Genomic DNA, 22,367 nt, shown 5'->3' on the forward strand with positions numbered 1-22,367 from the left:
AAGCGAAAACATTATATGGCTCATCAACAGCGGAACCCTCCGTCACCCAGGAGCCCAGTGAAGTCACCTGTACTGATAAGAGAGTGCTTACAAAAACATGGTCACACCTCCAGTAGTCATAAGTTAGTCAGTGGGCAAGCATTATTAACTGTTTACTATATTGGGCTATAATGAATGACAAATGACGTTACCAAACAGTTGCGGAGTGAGTAACGACAATAATAGAAGCCTTCAAGATAAATGCTTTTAGTACAAAGACCTCCAGGGAAAACAATAACTTTGGTTTTGCTCTGGGTAAACCTGGATAGAAAAACGGAAGCTTCTTTTGCCTGCTATATTATTCCCCTATCACGCCAGGGCACTACATTACTGGGGACACCTAAGCTCAGCCTTTAACGATGTACATAATTATTCTCAGACTGCGTATAAAATTATATGCGCAGCAGAATTGCGCCCCTAGCCTGCAAAATACTGAACCTGTCTGGAGTTTGTGCATCACGAAAAGAGCGTGTTTGGGTAACAAGTCATGAGGATGTAGATGGAAATGAGCCTGTACACGCAGCGGACAGAGCTTTTCTCTCTTGGGCACACTCCTCCCCAATTCCTAGTCTCGGATTCCCCAGAGCCATTATTAACCTGTGCAGACGGATTACAGAACACGTGCTGATGAAGACAAAAGTTTCCTTGCCCAGTCCAGGGATTAGATAAAGCAGAGCAGTACAACTTAAGTCGATTACAAACCATGTCATTTAACAATACAGTAAATCATCAGGCTATCGATCCCGAATCCACCTCACTGAGTTGTAAATTTTGCGGGCAGAAAGTAAATTTGTACCATACAGTATGGGCCTGCTGGGTTAACAATGCCTTAGTCACTATAACGCAGTCAAAGTGGGAAGGATGGCAGGCAGCCCTGTCCAGCTCGGATGTCGATGACCAGCCAACCCTCGTGGAAAGAGCAAGGACACGGAATCCCCGGGCTAAGGATCCGACCAACCTATCCATAAATCCTTGTTTCTTTTTTCTTTCAATAAAACATTTTCATCATCATCATCATCATCATCAACAACAACGAGACAGCCTAAATAACTCAATTAGACCAAATTTCGTAGAAGACCGTTCCTGTTGTAGCTGAGACCGAAGTGGTCCCAAGAAGGTGTCCCATCACCCGTCTTGACAACGGCAGGTAAGATCAGGCGTGCGGCCGAGTGAGCGTCACGCGTTGCGCCAAAGCCAAGCGAGCAACAGGAGAAAGTGATGCCGTCGAATCTGGGGAAAGGCGCGCGCCAGCGACCCATCAAGGCCAAGGACGTTTTACAAATAAGAAGCCCGCGGCAAAAGTTAACGCTAGTGTACGCGGTGAGAGAACGCGAGGGGAAGAAGCGGCGCGCGAGAAAAGCTGCACCCCCAAGTAATACTGTTTCATCGTTCCAGTGCGCGTCGCCAACGCTGTTCCGTACATGTGCCGGTCTTCGTGCAGAACCCACCACCGTCTCGCGGAAAGAAGTTTAATGAAAGAAGCGTGGCTGCGCAATTTGTAATACTTTCGCCTACCCACAAATAAGAAGATTTATGCGTTGCTACCCAACTTTATTCTCTGAAGACATTGCAGATTTTCTTAGAGGTTTTGGCTGTACTCAACTATAGCTTTTTATAAGCGAATTATACCATTGGGGAATAAGTCTTTCAGTGACTTGATGTGGCAGCCACATGTTCAGTTCAGTCGTTCAGTCGTGTCCGACTCTTCGTGACCCTATGGACCATGTCACGCCACGATTTCCGGTCTCCCACTATCTTCCTAACATCACATAACTTCATCTGCAGCGCCTCGAGGATGCCATCTAACCATCGCGTTCGCTGCCTACCCCTTATCCGGCGACCCTCAACCTTTCCCAACATCAAATCTTTCTCCAGCGACTCCTCTCTTCTCATCGGATACCAAAGTAGCTGAGCTTTAACTTTAGAATTTGACCCTCCAATGAGCAGTCAGGGTTTATGGTCGACAATAGTGACTGATTTGATCTTCTGGCAAGTAAGGAACTCTCAAGAGTCTCCGCCAGCACCACAATTCAAACGCGTCAATTCTTCGGCGGTCAGCCTTCTTCACAGACCAACTCTCGCATCCATACATCACAACTGGAAAGACCATAGCACGAGTTATACGGATCTTGGTTGGCAGACTAATGTCTCTGCTCTTTACTAGGCGGTCAAGGCTAACCATTGCTCTCTTTCCCAGAAGCAGGCGTCTCCTAATTTCATGGCTGCAGTCTCCTTACGAGGTAATCTTGGATCCCAAGAAGAGAAAATCTGTCACAACTTCCACTTCCCAGCCACATGTAGTCGAAGGTAATTTCTATTTCTACTGGATGATTTAAAAAGCATGGCTTATAGCAAAAATTATGGGATTGGCACTAAGCTTTTAGGTTGATTCCTTATGCTCATTAGAAACTACTGGGTGCTTAATCATCATCATGAAATGACAATGCCCTAGTATTAGGCATCCGCCTTGTTTTGAATTATTACTCATAGGCCTCATATCATCTATTCATAATTTCTTACGCGTTTTACCCTGCCCGTCTGTGATTATTACAAGCTCGATTACTAACATTTGCTGACCAAAATACTGGAAAATTGCTAGGGTATTCTCTGTTCGCCATCCCACTAATATTTGAGAGCTGATTGGCAGCTGAAAAGATTACTTGAAGCTTATAGCGGTTAGCCTGACTTTGGTAATATGCGAAGTCGGCACTCGTATAGCCAGCCGCATATATTTTTGTTTTCATTTAATCATTATTATTTTTCTTCGACGTGTTCCCTTTAGCCAGAGTATGTTTCCCCAACCAGATCTGATTGCGTTGTCTGAGGTATTTAACAGCTGTTCCCAGAAGCAATGCGATATATCATGCCTCCATGACATCTTAAGGAGTAAACGAAGGCACATAAAATGTATGCCGTTCTTCACAACGTTTGAGTGCACGAGGTTAATGAAGTGAGGGTTTAACCGACCTAGCATGAATCTGCGGAAAATATATATGGTCATCGTCTATAGATAGCAAGACATGTAGACACTGGAATATATCCCCAGTCGCTAGTTCACAGCCAAAACATACTTCTGCTCACTTTGTTACCACGGTCAGTGCTCGGAAATACCGAGGCACCCGACATAAACCAGGAGCTCGTCGAGGCAGCGGCTGGAGCTCAGACATCTTTTTCAAGCCTTCATGTATTTGCAGGACCTATTTTATTCAGCGCATTTTATGATTGATGTCTTTTTTTTTCAAATGCGGGTGGTACAAAAACAGTGTTGACAGATTGTGAATAATCGTATATGCGGGGTGTTTGTGTCTTTTCGTTGTAAGTCGCACAAAGTTTAAACAAAGCGAAGTAATGAAAAATAGAGCCTCTTAATAAGGATAGCCACATTCGCTAACTACACATAAGCTGTGGCGTTATACAAACTATAAGGTTTTAGGTTGCTCTCTTCTAAGCCCTGCCGAGCGGTTGCTGCACCATTCGCCAAGGCTCTGGCCTCGGTGCTGAGTCACTTAATCGGGGGTCAAAGTGATCTACTTGATTTCAGATGTTGATCTGTGACAGGTACAAGATGAATTCTTCCAACCTGTTAGAATGACTCTCTCGGTGGCAGTAGAGTGTTCACTTGCCTAGTTAGCCTGTTGTTCCATGCCAACCATAACAAATTTTCAAACACGAGACATCGGTGCTTATCATCGTCAGTAATTCAATATTTTGAATTCGGTGCTATGTGCTAGTTAACCACAAGTGTTCATCTGTTTGGTCGTTGTGAGATGTGTGCCGAATTTCTTTCTGAGGATCAGCACACCTGGTAAGGTGGCAGAAGGAACTGTTAGGGCCGAGTTCTTCACAAGGATGTTGTGTGTGTAAAATGAAAGACGGCAGTTCGCCCGTGAGCACTACTTGGGGTAAATTATCTTGCGTTTCAGGTGTTCATGAAAGAGCGCGTCTCATGACCAATGTACTACTGTTTTACGCTGTCACTCACGTGTATGGAGTTTAGGAAGTCGTCATTCAATATTATATTCACCTCCTTCTAAACTGAAAGAGAGCTAAATTTTTGGAGAGAGCTGAAACCTTTACTGAGACGGATAGTTACATAGAGTCGGGTAAAACTGCTCTACTAGATGCAGGACCAAATTATTGGTGACCTCATTGGCACGCTTGACCATCCGGTCTTGAATGCCCGGGTCCGGGCTGCACAAGTGGATCTCACAAGCATTATTTTGCCTATTTCTAGAGGTAGAGCGTCCTCCTTGCACCTCAGAGAAATTTGGAAATTTGCGCAACAAACACGAATCATTATAGATAGGGGTACTAACTCTGACAAAAACGAAGGTCATGTAACTGCTACTGCTTCATCGCCATAAGTCTCAGAGCACTCGTGTTTTGCACAGACATTTTGGACTTTGCCCTTTTTGTTTTTGTCGTGAAAGTATGATTGCATGGCATGCCAAGTAAAAAAGAAAAGAGTGCATTAGAATAAAAATTCTGCGGAATGACCGCTAGTCTTCGCACTGTACTTTCTCGATTCGCAGTGCTGGCTTCCGTATTCGTGTCATAGCAGGTCGCGTCCGTCTGTTTAAATTTTGCTTTTTCGTTTCCGCGGTGTTTTATTCACTCAGGCGTAAGGCCGCTTACCCAAAGGTAGCTGATAAAATTTCGCTCCTGTTTTATTTAGAAGAAACGCGAAAACGCACTGCACTCTCACAAGTTCTGTGCGGTGTCAGCACACCGATAGAACCCTGAAGGGTAGAAATAATCTGCAGACTCCCAATCCAGCGTTCGCTGATGCCAAAGTATAGCTCAGAGAAATATAAACTCATACCATACCATGCCAAAGAAAAACTAGAGAGAATGGTGCTGCAAGACTTGAGTGGTTTTTAGAGAGTAATGATCTTTATCCGAATATGACGACTGGATTTCGCCGGCGTCGCTCTTCCACCGACAGCGTCATCGACCTTGTGGCGACAGTAGAACACGAAAAGCGCCACCGTCGACTAGTAGCTGCTGTCTTTTTGAATATAAAGGGGGCGTATGACAACGTCCTTCATGATGCTATTCTTGATGGACTTGACGACGTGGGAGTTGGTAGCCGGCTGTACTTGTGGATTGTGAGCTATCTCAGTGGCCGGTCTGTTTACATGACTACGCCTGAAGGAGATACTACCCGCTATCAGGTCGGTCGTGGAGTTCCACAGAGAGGAGTCCTCAGCCCAACTTTATTTAACGTTGCGCTAATTGGCCTGGGAAGTGAACTGCCAACTAACATTCACATCAGTGCATATGCTGACGACATCTGCATCTGGGCTTCTGGTTCGACGCGCCCACAACTACGTGCGAGATTGCACGAGCTGTGCCATCGACATCGGCATATCTACGGAGTCAAGGTTTACTTTTAGCGGCAGAAAAGTGTGCAGCGATCGCATTTACGGAAAAGTGTGTCAGTCGCTACGCAATTACTCTTCATGGAGTCGTAATACCGTACGTCTCCAGGCACAGATTCTTGGGGGTAATTATTGACCACCGACTATCTTGGTCGAAACATGTTACTATGGTGAAGAAAAGGCTAATTAATTTTTGCCATGTACTTCGTTTCATAGCTGGCATGAAATGGGGACCAACTGAGCGCTCCTTAATACGGCTTTACGAGACTATGTTTGTTGGCTACATCCGGTACAGTCTCCCAGTACTCTCTAGTATGAGCAGTTCCTGCTTGCGGACTTTAAAGAGTGTGCAAGCGTATAGGCACTGAAAATATGCTTTGGACTGCACAGATGCACCTCTAACAAAGGCACAAGTGAAGAGGCACATGCTCGCCCGATATCCATATACTTGTCACACTAACCACTTCGTGTATGTTTACGAGCACTTACTAGACGCCGTTTTCACCCGCTCAGCAAGATTCTGGATGTGCGGCCGGACTGCAGTTTTACAATTGCATTACGCTGCCATCAATCGCAAGCACCGACAGGATATGCCCTGCCATATCGTCCCGCCCAACCACCATGGACGATGGATGAACCTTTGGTGCACCTTCGTGTTCCCGGAATAGTAAAGAAATTGGTGCCACTTAGTGGGCTCAAACAATTTACTCTGGCGCACATCTGGTCAGAATATTCTAATTATATTCACGTATACACCGATGGATCTGTGTCAGCACAGGCATCCGCGGCAGCTGTGGTCATACCAGCTCTGAAAACGCCTCTATATTTCCTTTTGGGACATACTTCAACATCAACCGCTGCTGAACTTGTAGCCATTCGGTATCTATTCGCTATATATGTGGGGAACCACCTCAAAAATGGTGCATATTAACAGACTCAAAGACTGCATTGCAAATTTTGGATAACTTCTAACGCCACACGCCTACCAGTCCCTGGCACTAAACATTATGGAGCTCCTCACATCTGCCCAGCTCCAAGGTCACGATAATATTTCAATGGATCCCTGCCCACTGCGGGTTCCATGGGAATGAACAGGCCGATCTTGAAGCGAAAAGCGCACTCAGCAATGGCCTCCAAACAGCTGTGCCTTTTTCAAGAGCGGATACGACATGCCTTCTTACGAGTTGCATGAAGAATGCTACAGCAGCTTACTGGGCCCAGCCAGAAGCCCGGCACATTCGTCTAAAAAGGCTCGATCGAAAATTGAAACTTTATGTTCCGCGTGATATTCCGTGTCATCAGGCATGCTTACTACATAGATTTCGTTTAAACGTGGCTTTCACGCGCAAGTACTTGCATTTAATTGGACAGGTGGACTTGCCGGAATGTTCAACTTGTGGCATCCCAGAGACTGTAGACCATATATTATTGGTGTGCCCAGTGTGTGCGGGCACAAGAAGTGTGCTAGCCGCTTCCTTGAAGCGTTTGGACAAGAGGCCTTTGTCGGAGGAACTACTGCTGGGCGCTTGGGAGGACAAGGGGAAGGGTGTCCAGGCAGTGCGTGCTCTTTGCCGTTTTTTGTGGGCCAGCGGGCTTGATTCGCGCTTGGGAGGCAAGCTACTGTGTCTGTATATATATTTCTTATGCCTTCTCCTACATCGTCACCCTTCATGCTCTTCTTTCTTCTCCCCTTCCCCTTCCCCAGTGCAGAGAAGCAGGCCAGATTTGAATTATTCCGGCCAACCTCTCTGCTTTTCCTTTCAATAAATCCGTCTAAATATCTGAAGTAGAGTGTTTTAAACTGCCAAAAATAGCCGCCGCGTTTTCCAGAAGCCAACAACCCCAAATGCAGATGCAGTTGATACCTTGACCTAATGTCCAGTGTCTTGCTGTCTTATCGACGAGATGTTCATGACGAACAAGGTCGTCAGATAGCCAATTCACGCATTTTGCCTAAACGGGTTTTAGCTGTGATAAAACCAGGGTTACTTCTGCAGCTCGATTTACAGGGTGACCTCCAGACTTGTGAAGGTTTGCTCCCTTTGTGCCGACCCCAGTGCTCTTGTTTTATTGTAGGTTATTACTGTTCACACCGCAACAGGACATCTTCAAATCTGGGACGCTAAAGTCTTGAACTGTGCTTCGGCTGTTAGAGAGAACAGTGAAACTACCTTTAACCTATGCGTCCGGATACCATGTCGGATACCAGGTACAACAACTGTTTTAGTCCTTGAATTTTCCAGGGAATTGTATTTCATGCGCTTCAATTGCCTTATTTCAGCTGCTTTACGTGGAATTGAGTTCAGCCGCTTAAAGCTATTGCCTCTCAGCTTTGTAATTCGGCGTCCTTATGTAAGCAGGGTTCTAAAATTCAAGCGCGCGTGACATTTTGCAGATCTATATGAATGCGCAACTATTAACGATAACGAGATGAAGAAAGTTCTCTCAATAAGGCATAAAAATATCTACTGGATCATTGGCTCTGGATAATCTTCTTCGCTGGTGAAAAGGCAATGTATGTTTGCTGATGCCACACGGTCTCACGTTTGAGACTAGATCGATATTAAACTTATGTCTTCGCTAAACGTGGCATAATAGGTTTAAAGACTCCCGCTTTTATCACGAAAACATTTTAGTTGACAACCTTTTGGCAGCTCTGACGCTGAGTTAGGGTGAATTCTTGATATACCAATCCACAGTATGTGTTATACACTAGGTCAATGAAAGAAAATTCGGCTAGTCTCCGGTGGAGTAATCATTTGACAGCAATTTGTAGGCACGTTCCTCACTATCGCACCTGCTTGTTTCTTCAACCACACGCAGCCATTGCCAGCCCATCTGTAACCGACTCCTCACTCTTACTTGAGTACCGGTTTTTTAAAGCTGGATTGCATTCTGTGGCGTTTCCTCTATGCGTACCCTTCTAGCTAAGAGGATAAATTACTTAAGATATCCAACTCACCACAAAATTAGAGATATAAGGAAAAGTTGAAAAGCAATTGCGAAGCCGGTAACGCGGAAAAAAAAAGAACTAGCAGGCATGCGACAGTGATTGCGCGCGGAAGGGGCCGTACTGAATTTATGAGTGGAGTCTTTACTGCCCTTCACTCCTTTACTATCTGTCGCCTTTCCCACTAGGCGGCACGAACGCGAAATCACTGCGAACATATATATGCCTTCTCAAGAAACATTTGATCAGTTTATCTTAGGCGACGCGGGAAAGAGCAATCCATCCATGATGTTGTCATTGTTCGCCATCTTGTGCAGGCACTGACGGTAGATTCAGCTAACCTCTCGTATCTAGGAGCGTCGTTGGCGGTGAGGGTGAGATTTCCCGATAACTCTGTGGGAGCTGCAAATACTCAGGTGAGTTACCAACATTCGCCTTAGAGAATTGTGAATGTACTGCATTCCGCGTTGCTCGTTGCTAGAAGCGGTAGAAGTTATGTGCGAGGTGACACGACCAAACATGTTCATCACGGCTCCGAAAATCAGAAAAAATTTAAAAGTCCGAAATTAATACACCGCACAAACTTTCTCCCGTTACTAAGGTTGTACAATTCTGCCACGACGCATTGCTCTTCGATTCCCAAGAGCTCGGTGTGTCGTCGGTGCAATGCGATTGCAGACACAAACCTCTCATTAGGCAGATGTCGAAGAAAGATTGCACGATTAGCCTCATCGAGAATTAGTATTCGTGGATACTAGTGGATGAGCGGACGAATACTGAGTAAAGGTTGGTAGATATCGCTTCGTTTCATCTTGTTATTTGCTCCGCGAGTGGTTGCAGGCACCCGCAGTTAAGTAGAGCGAGAAGAGTTGAGGGGAGAACATAGAAGGAATATGGGTAGTCTACCACTCATGAAACCTCATAAAACTTCGGCACAGCACTTTAGAGGAAGAAAACCACCGGATTGATGAAACCAAAATTGAAACTAAATTAGTAACCGAAGAAGGTAGGGAAGGGTGACCTGGTGTGAAGATTGGGAACCCAGATCGCGTTCCTGGTAGGGTTCCCTGTGCCGGAGACCCCTGCAAAAGGTTCGTGGCATGAAAATAAGGACGGAAATCGAGGGTTGCATATACTGCTAGCATAAATTGCTTGTCCTCTACAGAGGCCTGAAAGGGAGCTCGACTTTAGTAGAATGAATTAAAAGTCACACGCTGTCATCATTCTCAAGTGAACCGACAATAATTTATACACGAGAACCTGAATCCCATTTCGGCATACCACTTAAACAATTCCCTTCCAGGACTTTGTCCCTTCTCGTCATAGACTAGAATATACAGCATCTCTTCCCTATTCATCTGTGATCTCCCTTAAAAGCTACCAAGATATAATTGTCCAACCATGGACACGCTCAATTCATTATTATCGGTTTAAGCCTGCTTTTCTTTTTTGCCGATCAATACGTGGTCTTATTATTTTACAGCGATCAACAGCAGCAACAATTTGCCCATTGTTTTCTTTTTCTTTTTTATTTTTGAGCAAAGGGGGGAGGAAGGGTGGGCGGAGTTCGCGCGAGGCGCTTTGTTAGATAGGTGTTAGCGGGATGACTGTTCGTGGACGCTGGGCGATTGATCATATGGAGTGCCGATCTTACAACCGTCCGTATCTGCCGCACTATAGCTGGTCACATTTGGATGAGCAGACGGTTTTTGGAGGACGACGACAACGAGCATCTGCTTTTCTGCAAACTTCCCGTTAGTGACAACGCTGTCCAAAGGTATCATTAAGCCGAAAGCCTTGGCTCATGGCTAAAAATCTCGCGTGTACGAGATCTGTCCGCAAAATCTAAACTCCTGGCCCGGCGGCAGCGCGCGCGCGAAGAACCTGTGCTGACTTCACAACTGGATCATGTACGTATTCATGTGATATACATAACCTAGTTACGTGAGGACGTCACACTACAGCTACCCATGGCGACTGCCTGTTATGTGATGACGTCAGAACATGGCTATCCTAGTAATGTCACCATGGATGCCACCCATGTGACGACGTTACAACATACCTACCAATGGCGACTACCCTTTTTACATAATGACGTCACAACATGGTCATCCTAGTCGTGTGATATACATACCCCAAAACGTGATGACGTCACAACATTATACGTGAAGTTGTCACGTCGTTGCAATGGCATGACTTGAGACTAAAATTATGTGGCAATTTGACCACGTGGTGTATCAGACAGACGAGCGAACGCGAAATGTGCGAATGAAAGTAGTAAGAGCTTGCTCTTAAGACCAAAAGGAGGCGTTTTCGAAAATTAGTGCCAAGAAAACTAGAAGCCTGTCGAGGAAAAATCTGTATATACGCTGAGGGTAATGGCGATGTTAAAAAAAATGTACGCATGACTAAGGTTCCGAAATTCTATCCCCAAAAATGTGCAAAGTTATGTAGTGCGGCAATAGTAGTTTGCGTTGTTTATGTTTTCTTATTTTTGTTCTGCCGCCTGTGTCATCGTGATCTCCTGCTAATGAAAGATCATCAAAAGACAAGAAGATGCAGTTAATCATAACGAAAATGGATAATACTTTATTTGTATTGGACGCAAGAATAAAATATCCGATAGTTTCCATCTCAGTGGACACATATTGTACCTGATTATACGTGCACAACTTTCAAATGAACGATAAGTTGCAATTCACTCCTTTCAATATTGCATTTGTTCTGATACGGGGTAGTTATTAAGTCAATGCGAACCGGGGTTATATGAATCCCGATATCCAACCGACCTGCACAATTAGGTCCAGCAGCTTGCTTGTCCTGCAGTTATGTCCTGCAGGTCGCCTGAGCTCTATCTGAATTGTGGAAAAAAAAGGAAAGAAACAAGTATTTTAAACCCTTTCAACGTGACAGGGAGCAAGGTTAGTTTGTTCAGCCCTACCCTTGAGGGCCAGTCGAGAAGTTCTACAGCCGCGTATCCTATGGCTATTAACCAACGCAGAGTTTCCCAAAAACGAACTCGAGCAGGTTGTATCCGTATCACAGTGATAGCCTGGAATTCTGATGCGTAGTAACTAGCGGAGGCCCACAAGCATAATTACATGAATAGACCTTCAACCTCATTACCTATGCTTAAATATAGAAAACCTTGCAAATCTAGTGGAAAATGTTTTTATGGCCCGTTACAACCCATACCGAAGATAAACCCGTCCCAACAATGCAAAAATTATGGTCTATTCTTTCCGATTTCTTGCGGAATAGGCGGTGCGTTTCCTAATGTAAAAAAAAAAAAACATTCTTCCAAAACTTTCTTTACTGGTAACGTTCTGGTATGTGATATTAAAAAAAAGGAAGGCTCTTGCTCCTCGCATCACTTGCATTTTCTTAACTGTATTTTAGACGTTTCTGCCGAGGCATCCACCATATAAAGACTCTGGGCAAGGAGTCCGAGAGAACAATATCACACAAATCTCGGTAAAGGCCAAACATAGAGAAGCGTGCCTAAGGAATTCCAACACTTGCAATGACCTCCCTGTGATAAACAAGGAGTACGGCAAGGCGGGCTCTCCTTGTATAGCTCCAAAATAATTCATTTTATTCATTCGGCAGTTTCTTTCCATGCACATAATCTGCTGGTCAGCCTAAGCGCATAGCGATAGTTTTCTGTCCTGACAGTTAGTGAATGCACCGCCGTATACAAAGGCATAAATTTAGAAAACATACATTAGTAGCAGTATTCCATCCTACTTGGCAAAAAAATAGGAGAGAACAGTCAATTAATAATAATCCCTAAATAGGTCCAAACATGTACAATTAAGGCAGTTCATCCATGCAAAGCCATAAAAACATTCCTGGATTGTTGCTACTTTATAATGCATATTATCACTGTTCTTCCTTTTTCAGTACTTCATTTTTCAGTATTCATTTGATAGTAACGATGACAATGAGGGTGCAGTTCATTATAGGCCGCGCCGTGGTGGTGGTGCGGTTAGGGCGCCATACTGTTGTGCCCAAGGATGCCGGATCGAATTCTGGCCGCAGCGGCCGCTTTTCGATGGAGACAAAAAGCAAGGCACCCGTGTCCTGTGCGATGTCAGTGGCTTTAAAGAACCCAGGGTACTCGAAATTTCCGGAGCTTTCCACTACGGCATCTCTAATAGCGTGAGTCAGGTTGGGAAGTAAAACAAATAAACCAAACCGACCAAACCAGCGGTTATAATAGCAACGATGATGATAGCGATGGTAATGACGCTGTAGTTGTGATAATGATATTGATGGTTTTAGAAGTGAAAATAATGGTGCATTTAGTTGATAACGATTATTGTAGCGGTAACGTTGATGATGATGAGTAAGAAGAAACGTAACGATGTGTAACGGAGCTTTCGGTTCGCTTCAGTTCAGCAGAGTTCGATCGCATAAATTGTTTTCATGCTCACAGTATTGTTCAACAACGTGCAATTTTAAAATTAGCTAAGGTTTAAAACCGATAACCCACTAGTGACCCCATTGATAACTGAACATGATAACGTGTGGGGATCCATTCGCGGGAAACTCCTTAGGAGCTCGCATTAGCAAGCTATTTATTATGTTATCTACTAGCCTCTTTATCTAAGCGGTCCCATCTCATTCTCTCTTTTCGCCGCGGCGGAGCCGGCACGATTTCAGACGCAACATAAATATTAAACAACCACCACTTTCGTGACATCCAGTGTATTGGCCGCTCCACTGCCTCGTTGTGTCGTTGCTGCACGCACATGCCTCGTGATGCAGAGCTAGCGTGCTGGTTTCGTGCCGAAAAGAACCGACGTTGGATCCCTATTTTCCAATGGTTAACCAATTTTCTTTATAAAGTCATTAGTTCTATTTGCTTTCGTCAACGCAGCGTCTCTCGTCAAATAGGAAATGTAAATGCTTATAAATTTTGACGAATTCAATGTAAATCGAGCACTCTGTTTTGAGAGCAAGGACAGTTTGTGCCCTTAATTTTCTTTGTCATTTTTCATGAAAAATAGAAGGCTTGCAGTAAATGTAAAGCTAATATACCGTAGCCCTCTTTGAACGATTCTATACGATTTTCGCTGGCCTGCGTGACGGATTGCAGCAACCGAGAAGACATGGACCAGCCGGAGAGCAAAAGAACAACAACAACATTTAGAAGAGAAACCATTTCATAATCGAGAAATTACAGTCCAGTTCATTTCAGTTCAGTCGTTCAGTCGTGCCCGACTCTTCGTGACCCTATGGACCATATCACGCCACGCTTTCCGGTCTCTCACTCTCTTCCTAACATCACATAACTTTATCTGCAGCGCCTCGAGGATGCCATCTAACCACCGCGTTCGCTGCCTACCCCTTCTCCGGTGACCCTCAACCTTTCCAAACATCAAATCTTTTCCTAGCGACTCCTCTCTTCTCATCAGATGATCAAAGTAGCTGAACTTTAACTTTAGAATTTGACCCTCCAATGAGCAGTCGGGGTTTATGGTCGACAATATCGACTGATTTGATCTTCTGGCAGTCCAAGGAACTCTCAAGAGTCTTCGCCAGCACCACAATTCAAACGCGTCAATTCTTCGGCGGTCAGCCTTCTTCACAGTCCAACTCTCGCATCCATACATCACAACTGGAAAGGCCATAGAACGAGTGATTACAACTACACATTTGTTACGCAATACAATACCACCGCGCTACTGTCACCGCATCATATCTAACCCTTTTTTTTGTAAAGGCTTTCTTCTTTCGATGCTATGGGAAATAGTATAAAAGTATATTGCTGATTCTGCTGCTGTTCCATGCGTTTGTTTTGAGGAAAAGGAAAGTTTCAGTACAACAGCACATGAGATGTTGCGTAAAAGCGACGTATTCAATATGCAGGTCGCATTCGCAGCAGTTTACCGCCATCGGCAATGCCTGGCCTTCTACTTGTACCTTGCTTGGCATTTCGCCCACGACAGACCGGTGTTTAATCGCTCAGATGGGATGGAAACACCTGATGACGTAAACATCTCTGCTGCTTAGAGGAGTTCATGGCAGTACTTTTAGGCGCGTGTAAGGACACAAACTGGCAAAGCCTCTCGCACTGACAGCCCCTCAGAAGTGGGGCCTTCTTGTCTCCGTACAAGTAGTGCCTCCGTCGCACACTGACAGGTATTTCAGGTTTCGTTTCAAATGTCTCATTTAAGTATTCAGCAGAGAAATTTAATTCCCTGTACCTTATACCGAGATTTTTCCTCACTGCCAGCAAGAAACTCATCGCGGAGCATCGGTGAGAGCATCTCAAGGTACGTCATTTTTTTACCGCAATATGCCGTCCTTCAGATCCACCGCTGTACATAGTAACTGCCGCAGAGCACTTGCCGGTCTATATCAAAGACGCACATGCATTCTGTAACATAGAGACTGACATATTCTCTATTGAAGTAATATGTTCATGCAATTAGCACAAACATCAGCAATGAGTATTATTTACCTGGGCATATCTGGCCACTGCGGCGCTAAGTACTGGCCGCTCTTGATCGTACTGACCTTCTGCCTTTTTCGTTACAGCTGAGTATGCCGGGATGCACCCGATCTAGAACACTCTTGTTTTTTAAGCATGCGTTTCCATTTTGACCAGCACTTCAACAGGTTATTTTCCAGCGCCTGGCTCGCGGTGCTCTGTGTATTAAACTTCGACCAAACGTCATGTGTTGCTGAAGTCATTTTACTTTGCTTCTACAAATATACGCACTGGGCTATTGCCGAATTCGGCAAGCGTTTTCCGCTAGCCTCACATGAGGTGTTCCTCCACTTTTTTTTTCCTTCCTTTCTTTTTTCATCGTCTTCATTCAATCTCTTAAGCCACTATTAGGAGAAACAGTTACCACCCCAGTGCTTCTCAAATATCGCCATACTCACCCATGTCACGCTTTTAGGAGACGCTAAGATCGCAGCCCGAAATTGTCTCCTTTTTCTTTCGCAACCGTCTACGAGAAGCTTCAGCCATCTGGTTAGCGTAAGAACTGACTTCTATGACCAGGTAAAAGAAAACCTCATATTTTTCCTGCTGCGTGAGTATATAAACCCTTCTGAACCTTTAATGGCACTATGCTTAGTACATTGAATGAAGCGTATGTAATTAGAGCCTATCTTGTGTTTTGTGTTCTTCATTTTGCCCTCATTCCTATCCGTTTGAGACAGTCGGTGACAGTACGGCAGTGCAATGTTGTGGCTGGATTCCAGCCTCGCGCCTCATGGCAACCTGTACAGCAAGCAACTTACCCACATCACTAAAGATATCAAGAGATCATCTGCATATGCTGGATGCTGATGCAAATTGTCGTAGCTTAGCTAAGCATACCGATAGAGCTATTAAAGAACTTTTCGCACAAAACCGGAGCGTGATTTAGGCTCTAGCAGGGAAGATCACCTTACTCATTGGTGAATGGTGCGTTCACAGCTATTGCATTTTATTTTTTGGGGTGTGTGTATGTGAGTGAATGTATATATATATATATATATATATATATATATATATATATATATATATATATATATATATATATATATATATATATATATATATATATATATATATATATATATATATATATATATATTGTTACGTGGAAGGTCTACACTCTGAAAGCTGTCCGCAGAGCTAACGTTGATCAGAGCACCGATTTCACACCCTCAACGTCGTCGTCTTCTCGAAGTCTGTTGCACTTCTTCATCCTCGGCGCGACTGCTAATACCGCTAAGTAACACTATATATATTTCACTTTCGCATATATATATATATGATGGCCATCACAGGGGATCCAGAAAAGTAGTGTAAGTGATTTAACCGGCCTTTAATTGCAAGGAGGATAACCCATGCAGAGGGTGCGTGTGGTGGTAAGGTGGTCATCGTGAACTTGTTTTGGCAGAGAAAAGCACACAACTGCTTCACCTATGACATTTGAAACAAACAAGCAGATAAACGGAGCTAAATTGGAAGCAGACGATGAAACACGATATAAAAATCAACGGGAAATGGGGACAAAACTGAAAACACATTAATGAAGATAAGATGGCCAGTAAAAAGAAGGGGAAGGACGGCATAGCAAAAACAAAGCATAAAATAAATGAGGAAAATTCGATAATCAACAATGTAACTCTTGCTTCAAGACAGGGGAATCCTTTTCGAACGAGGAGGGATAAGGGGGAAGAAGAAAAGAAAAAATAAATAAAACAGTAATAGTAAACACAAAGCAGAAAGTAATGAAACAAATGGACAAGAGAAACGAATTTGCCGCGGTATCAGGTCACAGTAATGGGAGATGTATCATGTTTTCGATGTTACGTTTTTTTTTTTCCTTTTTTTTTTTTTTTTTTTTTTTGCGAAAGCTACGTTGGCCACGAACGAGGAGTTTCGCGTAGCGGGAGGCACAGAGCCGTTGCCTAGCAACCGCCGCAGCCGGCGGATGCCGCATGCTCGCCGCGTCATCTGTCAATCAAGAAGCAACCAGAAGAAGAACAAGAAGATGTCTCGTCTTTAGTGCAACAAGATAGCTAAACATAGTGAGCAGCGCATCTTAATTTTCCTTGTCTAGTGTGAGAATGATAGTAGTGATGATGATAGCTAGTCAGCGGCACATTTCGGACAAGCGTGTACTCAGCATTGCACAGGATTGGATTGGACTAGTTTAGGTTATATTGGACTTGATTGGACTGGTTTCGATTGGACAGGTTTGGATTGAATTGAACAAGATTGGTTGGATTGTATTTTGCTGGATTGAACTGTACTTTATTGGGCTGGATTTGATTAGACAGGACTGTTTTGGATTGGATGAGCTTAGATTGGATTGGATAGGAGTAGGCAGCCCATAGCAAGATACACATTCTTTAGCTACGTATATCCTGGCCATTTTGTTTTTCGGACGTGCGTAGTGCTAAAGTTGTTTAAGTGAATATCTGTTAGAAATGCACTTACGAGGACCGATCTCTCCTTTTCATGTGTTTATCCTTGCTGATTTGACAATTTTAGTTCCAACTGGAGGCTTAAATTTTGAGGCTGACGAGTGATTTGGCCCTGGCCATTCAGCAACTTGAAAATTGCTTGTGCGCGGTTTTCCAACTTATCCCTCCGGTGACGCTTCTCTATGAACTGTCGAGACTATGTGCTATAATGTATCTCAAGAAAACAAGGGTTTAGTATAAAGGGGACATTAGACACTATGAAGTTCAATCTAAATGTCGTGTCCAAGGTACAGTCACTTCACATGTTTTCAGTCGCATGGTCGCTTTGTAGGTGTTCGCACTTGGCTTCGACAACAGGCACGGGTGCAATCGTAAGCTCATTAGAATTACTATTGCCAATACTTCAAGAGGGTAAGCGAGTGATCTCAGGCATGCAAAGCAATTCGACAATGGCGAGGCATTGGCGAAGACAAACTAAAGTGCTTTAGCGCTGCTGCCATCATCAACTTATCATCATCGTCATCATCATCAGCCTGACTATACCCTCTGCAGGGCGAGAGCCTCTCCCATAGACACAACTGGGGGTACTAAAATGATCATACAGCTACAAATGAGAAAACAACGCACCAGCAGCAGAAGGATAAATATTTGGTACCTTGTTTTGTGAAATGGGATGCTATTTTATTAGAACATTTTTTTTTTTTGTGGCATTCTTGTTGCATTCCCTCTTGACGCTCCATCGGCCTTGGTGAGAGAGAGAGACTCTGTAATGGAAAAACAGAGAATTTGGCCGGCGTTTAGATTTCGCTGGCATGCTACTCTGTGTGGGTAGGGGAATTCGGGAGGGAAAGATTGAAAAAAGAATCGTGAGGGAAATAATAGAATTGAAGGGGGAGATAAAACACGGCCATTAAATACGTGTTAAGGTGCTTCGTGGAGTAATGATATAAAATCAAATAATGAAATGCATGATCCGACAAATGTGCTTATAGAGTTCACAACTTGCAATATGCCTCATAACGGTGCTTGCAAAGCATACAACGAAGCAGTTTTTACCGCTGCCATGTCGCTGTCTGCGATGGTTTTGCCAGGAATGGTACGAAGTTAGCTTCGCTTGTTTCGAAATGTGCCGGGTACGAAGTTGTCATCTTGCAGGCAAGTTTCTTATCATGCCATTGCTAATGGTAAGATGCTTCTCATTTTTGTAAGTTCGTCGTATTCTCTCTCTCCGTGTGACCAGCCCTGTCTTTATTGCGTCGTAGTGGCACGTTTCGTTTCTTTCAAAGCGCTTGGTACTCATAAAAGTGAGCTCGCGGCATTCGAAGGACTGATGCGCCATGCAACAGCCAGGTCTCTAACATTGGTGTGACAATACATTGTTTCTGCGGAATTTTTACGCGTGAGCTCCCATATGCACGTGTAGTCTGCTCTAAGTACGTGCATTGGTTAGTATTACATGTTGGTCGGTACTGGCTTTGTTGCGCACTTTTTGGCATGCTTTGACGTTTTATTTGCGTGGTTGACATAATGAAGCATGAATGTTTCGTCGTCATTCAACATCGCAAAATTATTTTCGTCCCAGTATTCAGGGGCGTTAGTTTTCCCATGAGCCGTCATGTTTTGAACGTACGAGCGCCTATGCAGCCTTCGCTGCTATGTACTGCACATATACCTTAAAGCTACTGCGCAACGTTAGTCCTTTGGCGTCAATGTACGAATAGAAAAATATTTTAGGCTAGGCTGTATATAATAATGACGACCACCTTTCGCTAAAATTCCACATAAATACCTGGTATGGCACGCAATATCGTAACCAGCGCTGTGCGTGAGAAATATCACCTATCGCGTCGTGCGTCTAAAAATGATAATGCTATACGTTTGCTTACAGACGGCGATGAATACTAGAAGTAAAGTATAACAGATATATAAAAAGATAAGAAGAGGATTGGACAGCAGCAACGTTCTAGGTTAATTTTCTTCCTCTCCAAGTTCACTCTATATTTTTTTAATCGTGGGCATCGCGTTCTTTTCTGACCAAAGCAACGTTTTTTTTTTCTTACGTTACAGATGATGCTAGCGCAATATCTTTGAACATTACAAGCAGAGCCCCACGTGGTGCAAAGATGGAAGAAAAAGAATCGCTTCTCCTGAATTCCCAGTAACGAAAAATATCCAACCCTCATATTGAAACTGGGATTATCAAAATTTCCAAAGAACTGAAGAAAAATGCAACTTACGATATGCTGCGCGTGCCTTCATCTGTTAAGCGGTGAGCTCATAGCAGAAAAATAAAACACATTTGTGTATGGAGTTCCCCCATGAGCGAACAGCCCGGTCTTTGCAAATAAATGGGTGTTATCTGCGTACTAACTTACCAAGTCCTGAGTAACTTTGTCGCTATTTTTGTCGACTTTCTTTTTGTCCATTCGGCAGGACACCTGGCGCCGGCGCTCGTGCTCGACATGAACAAAGAGCTGAAAGTGATCGCAAGAAAAGAGCTTGGAGAAACACCGGAGGTGCAAAAGGAAGCCTTGGGAGAACTTCGGCAACGTCTTCAAGGTACAAAAAGAACTGCTGTCAAATATTTTTCCACGGGGATGTGCAACTATTCTTTAGACTTCGTGGTTTTTGCCGACAAAAAACAGCATGATGTTCAACACGTGAGGACTAACTTGTCATCACCAGCCTGACTACAGCCTCTGCGGGACCAAAGTCTCTCCCATATTCTTCCAATTAACATGGCCCTGTGCCAGCTGCAGCCGTTTGGTCCTTGCAAACTTTGTAATCTTATCTGCCCACCTAACTTTCTGCTGTCGTCTGATACGCTTCTCCACTCTTTGGAATTCACTCTGTCAACATTAGGGAGCATTGGTTTCTTTCCTTAGAATCACATAACCTGCCTACGCTTGTTTCTTCGTCTCAGTTTCTGTCAGAATATAATCAAACTCGCTTCTGTTCGCGGACCCGTCCGACAGCTTTCCTGCCTCGTAACGTTGCACCAACCATTTGTCGTTTCATAGCTCTTTGCGTGATCCTCAATCTTAAGTTAATCTCCTTTCATTAGCCTCCACGCCTCTGCCTCATAGGTGCTCATGAGTGCCGGTAGCACACAGCTGCTATATGTTTTTCTCTCCAGGGATACTGCATGTCAAGCTGCTAGTCAATATCCGAGAATACTTGCCGAATGCAATCGATACCAATATGGCCCCAGTCAAACACTACTAGAAAATTGTTTCTGTTTTCGCAATAGAATTCGTGTTTGGTTTTTAGTAGTGCGTCTATAGTGAGAACAGAAATTTCAGCAGTAACATAAGAATTTGTTTAGTGAAACAGTATGTGCTACGAAACAAGATACTACAGAAAAGACCTACAGCAAACATGTCGTAACTACAGAGAAGTCTCACGTTACGGTTGAATTACAGAACATTTTGCGTTTTGACACGGTTTATAGTTCGTTATTTTTTTAGTGGTATTCTTTGAGTTATTTTCCTTTCGTGATCCAGATCTGTGGCTACACGTGCACTAAGTAGATGTGTTTCTTTAATACTTTCAGTGCCTCGTTACCTACCTAAACTTCTGTTCCTTTTAAAGGCTGTTGACCGTTACTTTAGTGATTTGTATATTGATTGCTAGGCCTACCGGTCTCATTTGGCTGTCACTGTCATTAAAGTGGGATTCTTTGAGTTGTTTTCCTTTCGTGATCCAGATATGTGGCTATACGTGCACTAAGTAGATGTGTTTCTTTAATACTTTCAGTGCCTCGCTATCTACCGAAACTTCATTTCCTTTTAAAAGCTGTTTACCGTTTCTTTAGTAATCTTTATATTCATTGTTAGGCCTACTGGTCTCATTTGGCTGTTACTGTCATTAATCATTCTTTGTCATTCTTAAGTTGAGCCACTTGCTAAGGCAGTATCAGCGAATCTCATCCGCCATCTCCCTGAAGAAGTTCGAGTCCCTGAAGAATGCGGACCGCAGACATCATAACATGCCAGGTAGCCATTCGCAGATTCGGGCGGTCGAATAGTTTAATCCAATGAAATCGTCACGGATGCATTGCGTATCTATCTATCTTCTGCAAAGAAGCAATTGAATAACGGTAATCAATTACAGAAAAAATAACTGAATTACCTGAAAAGGTACTGTATTTTTTAAATATTGACAATTTCTTTACATACATTTAAGAAAATGTAATGAGTTACAAGTAATTCATTACAGGTATTTAATTGCATACAACTCCATTAAGTTGAGTTTTTCCCAAAAATGCTCAGGGTTAGCTGTTTTAAAGCGTAGCACTCCTAGCCACAATTGCAGATTTCGCCTATATATGTCCGCGGTCTGTCTCTTACTCTTTTTCCCCGAACTTGAAGGGCGAAAAATAACGTGGCCCACATCAAGATGTAGATTGTGCTCACCTCCGTGTCTTAACGGGCTCTTCGGTTACCTGTGCTAGCGCGCCTACTCCTCATTTGATAAACGATGCAGATGGGCTGTAATTTTGGTGTACAGGACCTGTCCGAATATTTCCTCCATAACTTCCGCTTTTCTTTCAATCTTTTTTTTTTTCTGTTGCTGTGATTGTTTTAGGGCGTATTCCCAGAACACAAGTTCGTGATCATAAAATCCAGTCGTCGAATAAAGAAGTATTTTAAAAGTAAAACAAATGTTTAATTGTTCTCTTTCAGAAGACACTAATCTGCGTGTTCCTTCGGACGATATCCTGATCAAGTTTCTACGACCCAAAAAGTACTGCGTGGATAAAGCATTGAAGACAATGAAGAATTACTTTGGTGCCCGCAGGGACATGCCTGAATATTTCGAAGACTTAACGCCGTCTTCTGTTCCATATGAGACCGTATTCAAAGACCATAAGCTCGTAATGTTTCCCCAAGGAAAGGATGCTGAAGGACGGACAATGATGATGGTTAGGTTCGGTGAGTTTTTTTTTTTAAATTGTGCTTCTTATAACACATTTATCGTCCATAAGTAATGAGACTTATACGTCCTGCTACCTCAGACCAACTGACCTGACCACGACTGCAGACTGATCGCGTGTA

The 22,367-nt window shown here is 43.6% G+C and overlaps 1 protein-coding gene across 1 annotated transcript in view; it reads left to right on the plus strand.

The window, feature by feature from the left end:
* The window catches only part of LOC146191887 (alpha-tocopherol transfer protein-like), a 41,585-nt gene that overhangs the window by 7,293 nt on the left and 11,925 nt on the right, over positions 1–22,367 (plus strand). Inside the window, exons 2-5 of the mRNA XM_084600391.1 lie at positions 8,688–8,786; positions 17,642–17,681; positions 19,744–19,869; positions 21,996–22,244. Of these exons, the coding sequence (XP_084456517.1) occupies positions 8,688–8,786; positions 17,642–17,681; positions 19,744–19,869; positions 21,996–22,244 (514 nt within the window). The remainder of the gene's footprint in view (positions 1–8,687; positions 8,787–17,641; positions 17,682–19,743; positions 19,870–21,995; positions 22,245–22,367) is intronic.

The sequence above is a fragment of the Amblyomma maculatum genome, chromosome 4, assembly GCF_055883805.1.
Source record: "Amblyomma maculatum isolate TAMU_Amacu chromosome 4, ASM5588380v1, whole genome shotgun sequence".
NCBI lineage: Eukaryota > Metazoa > Arthropoda > Arachnida > Ixodida > Ixodidae > Amblyomma > Amblyomma maculatum.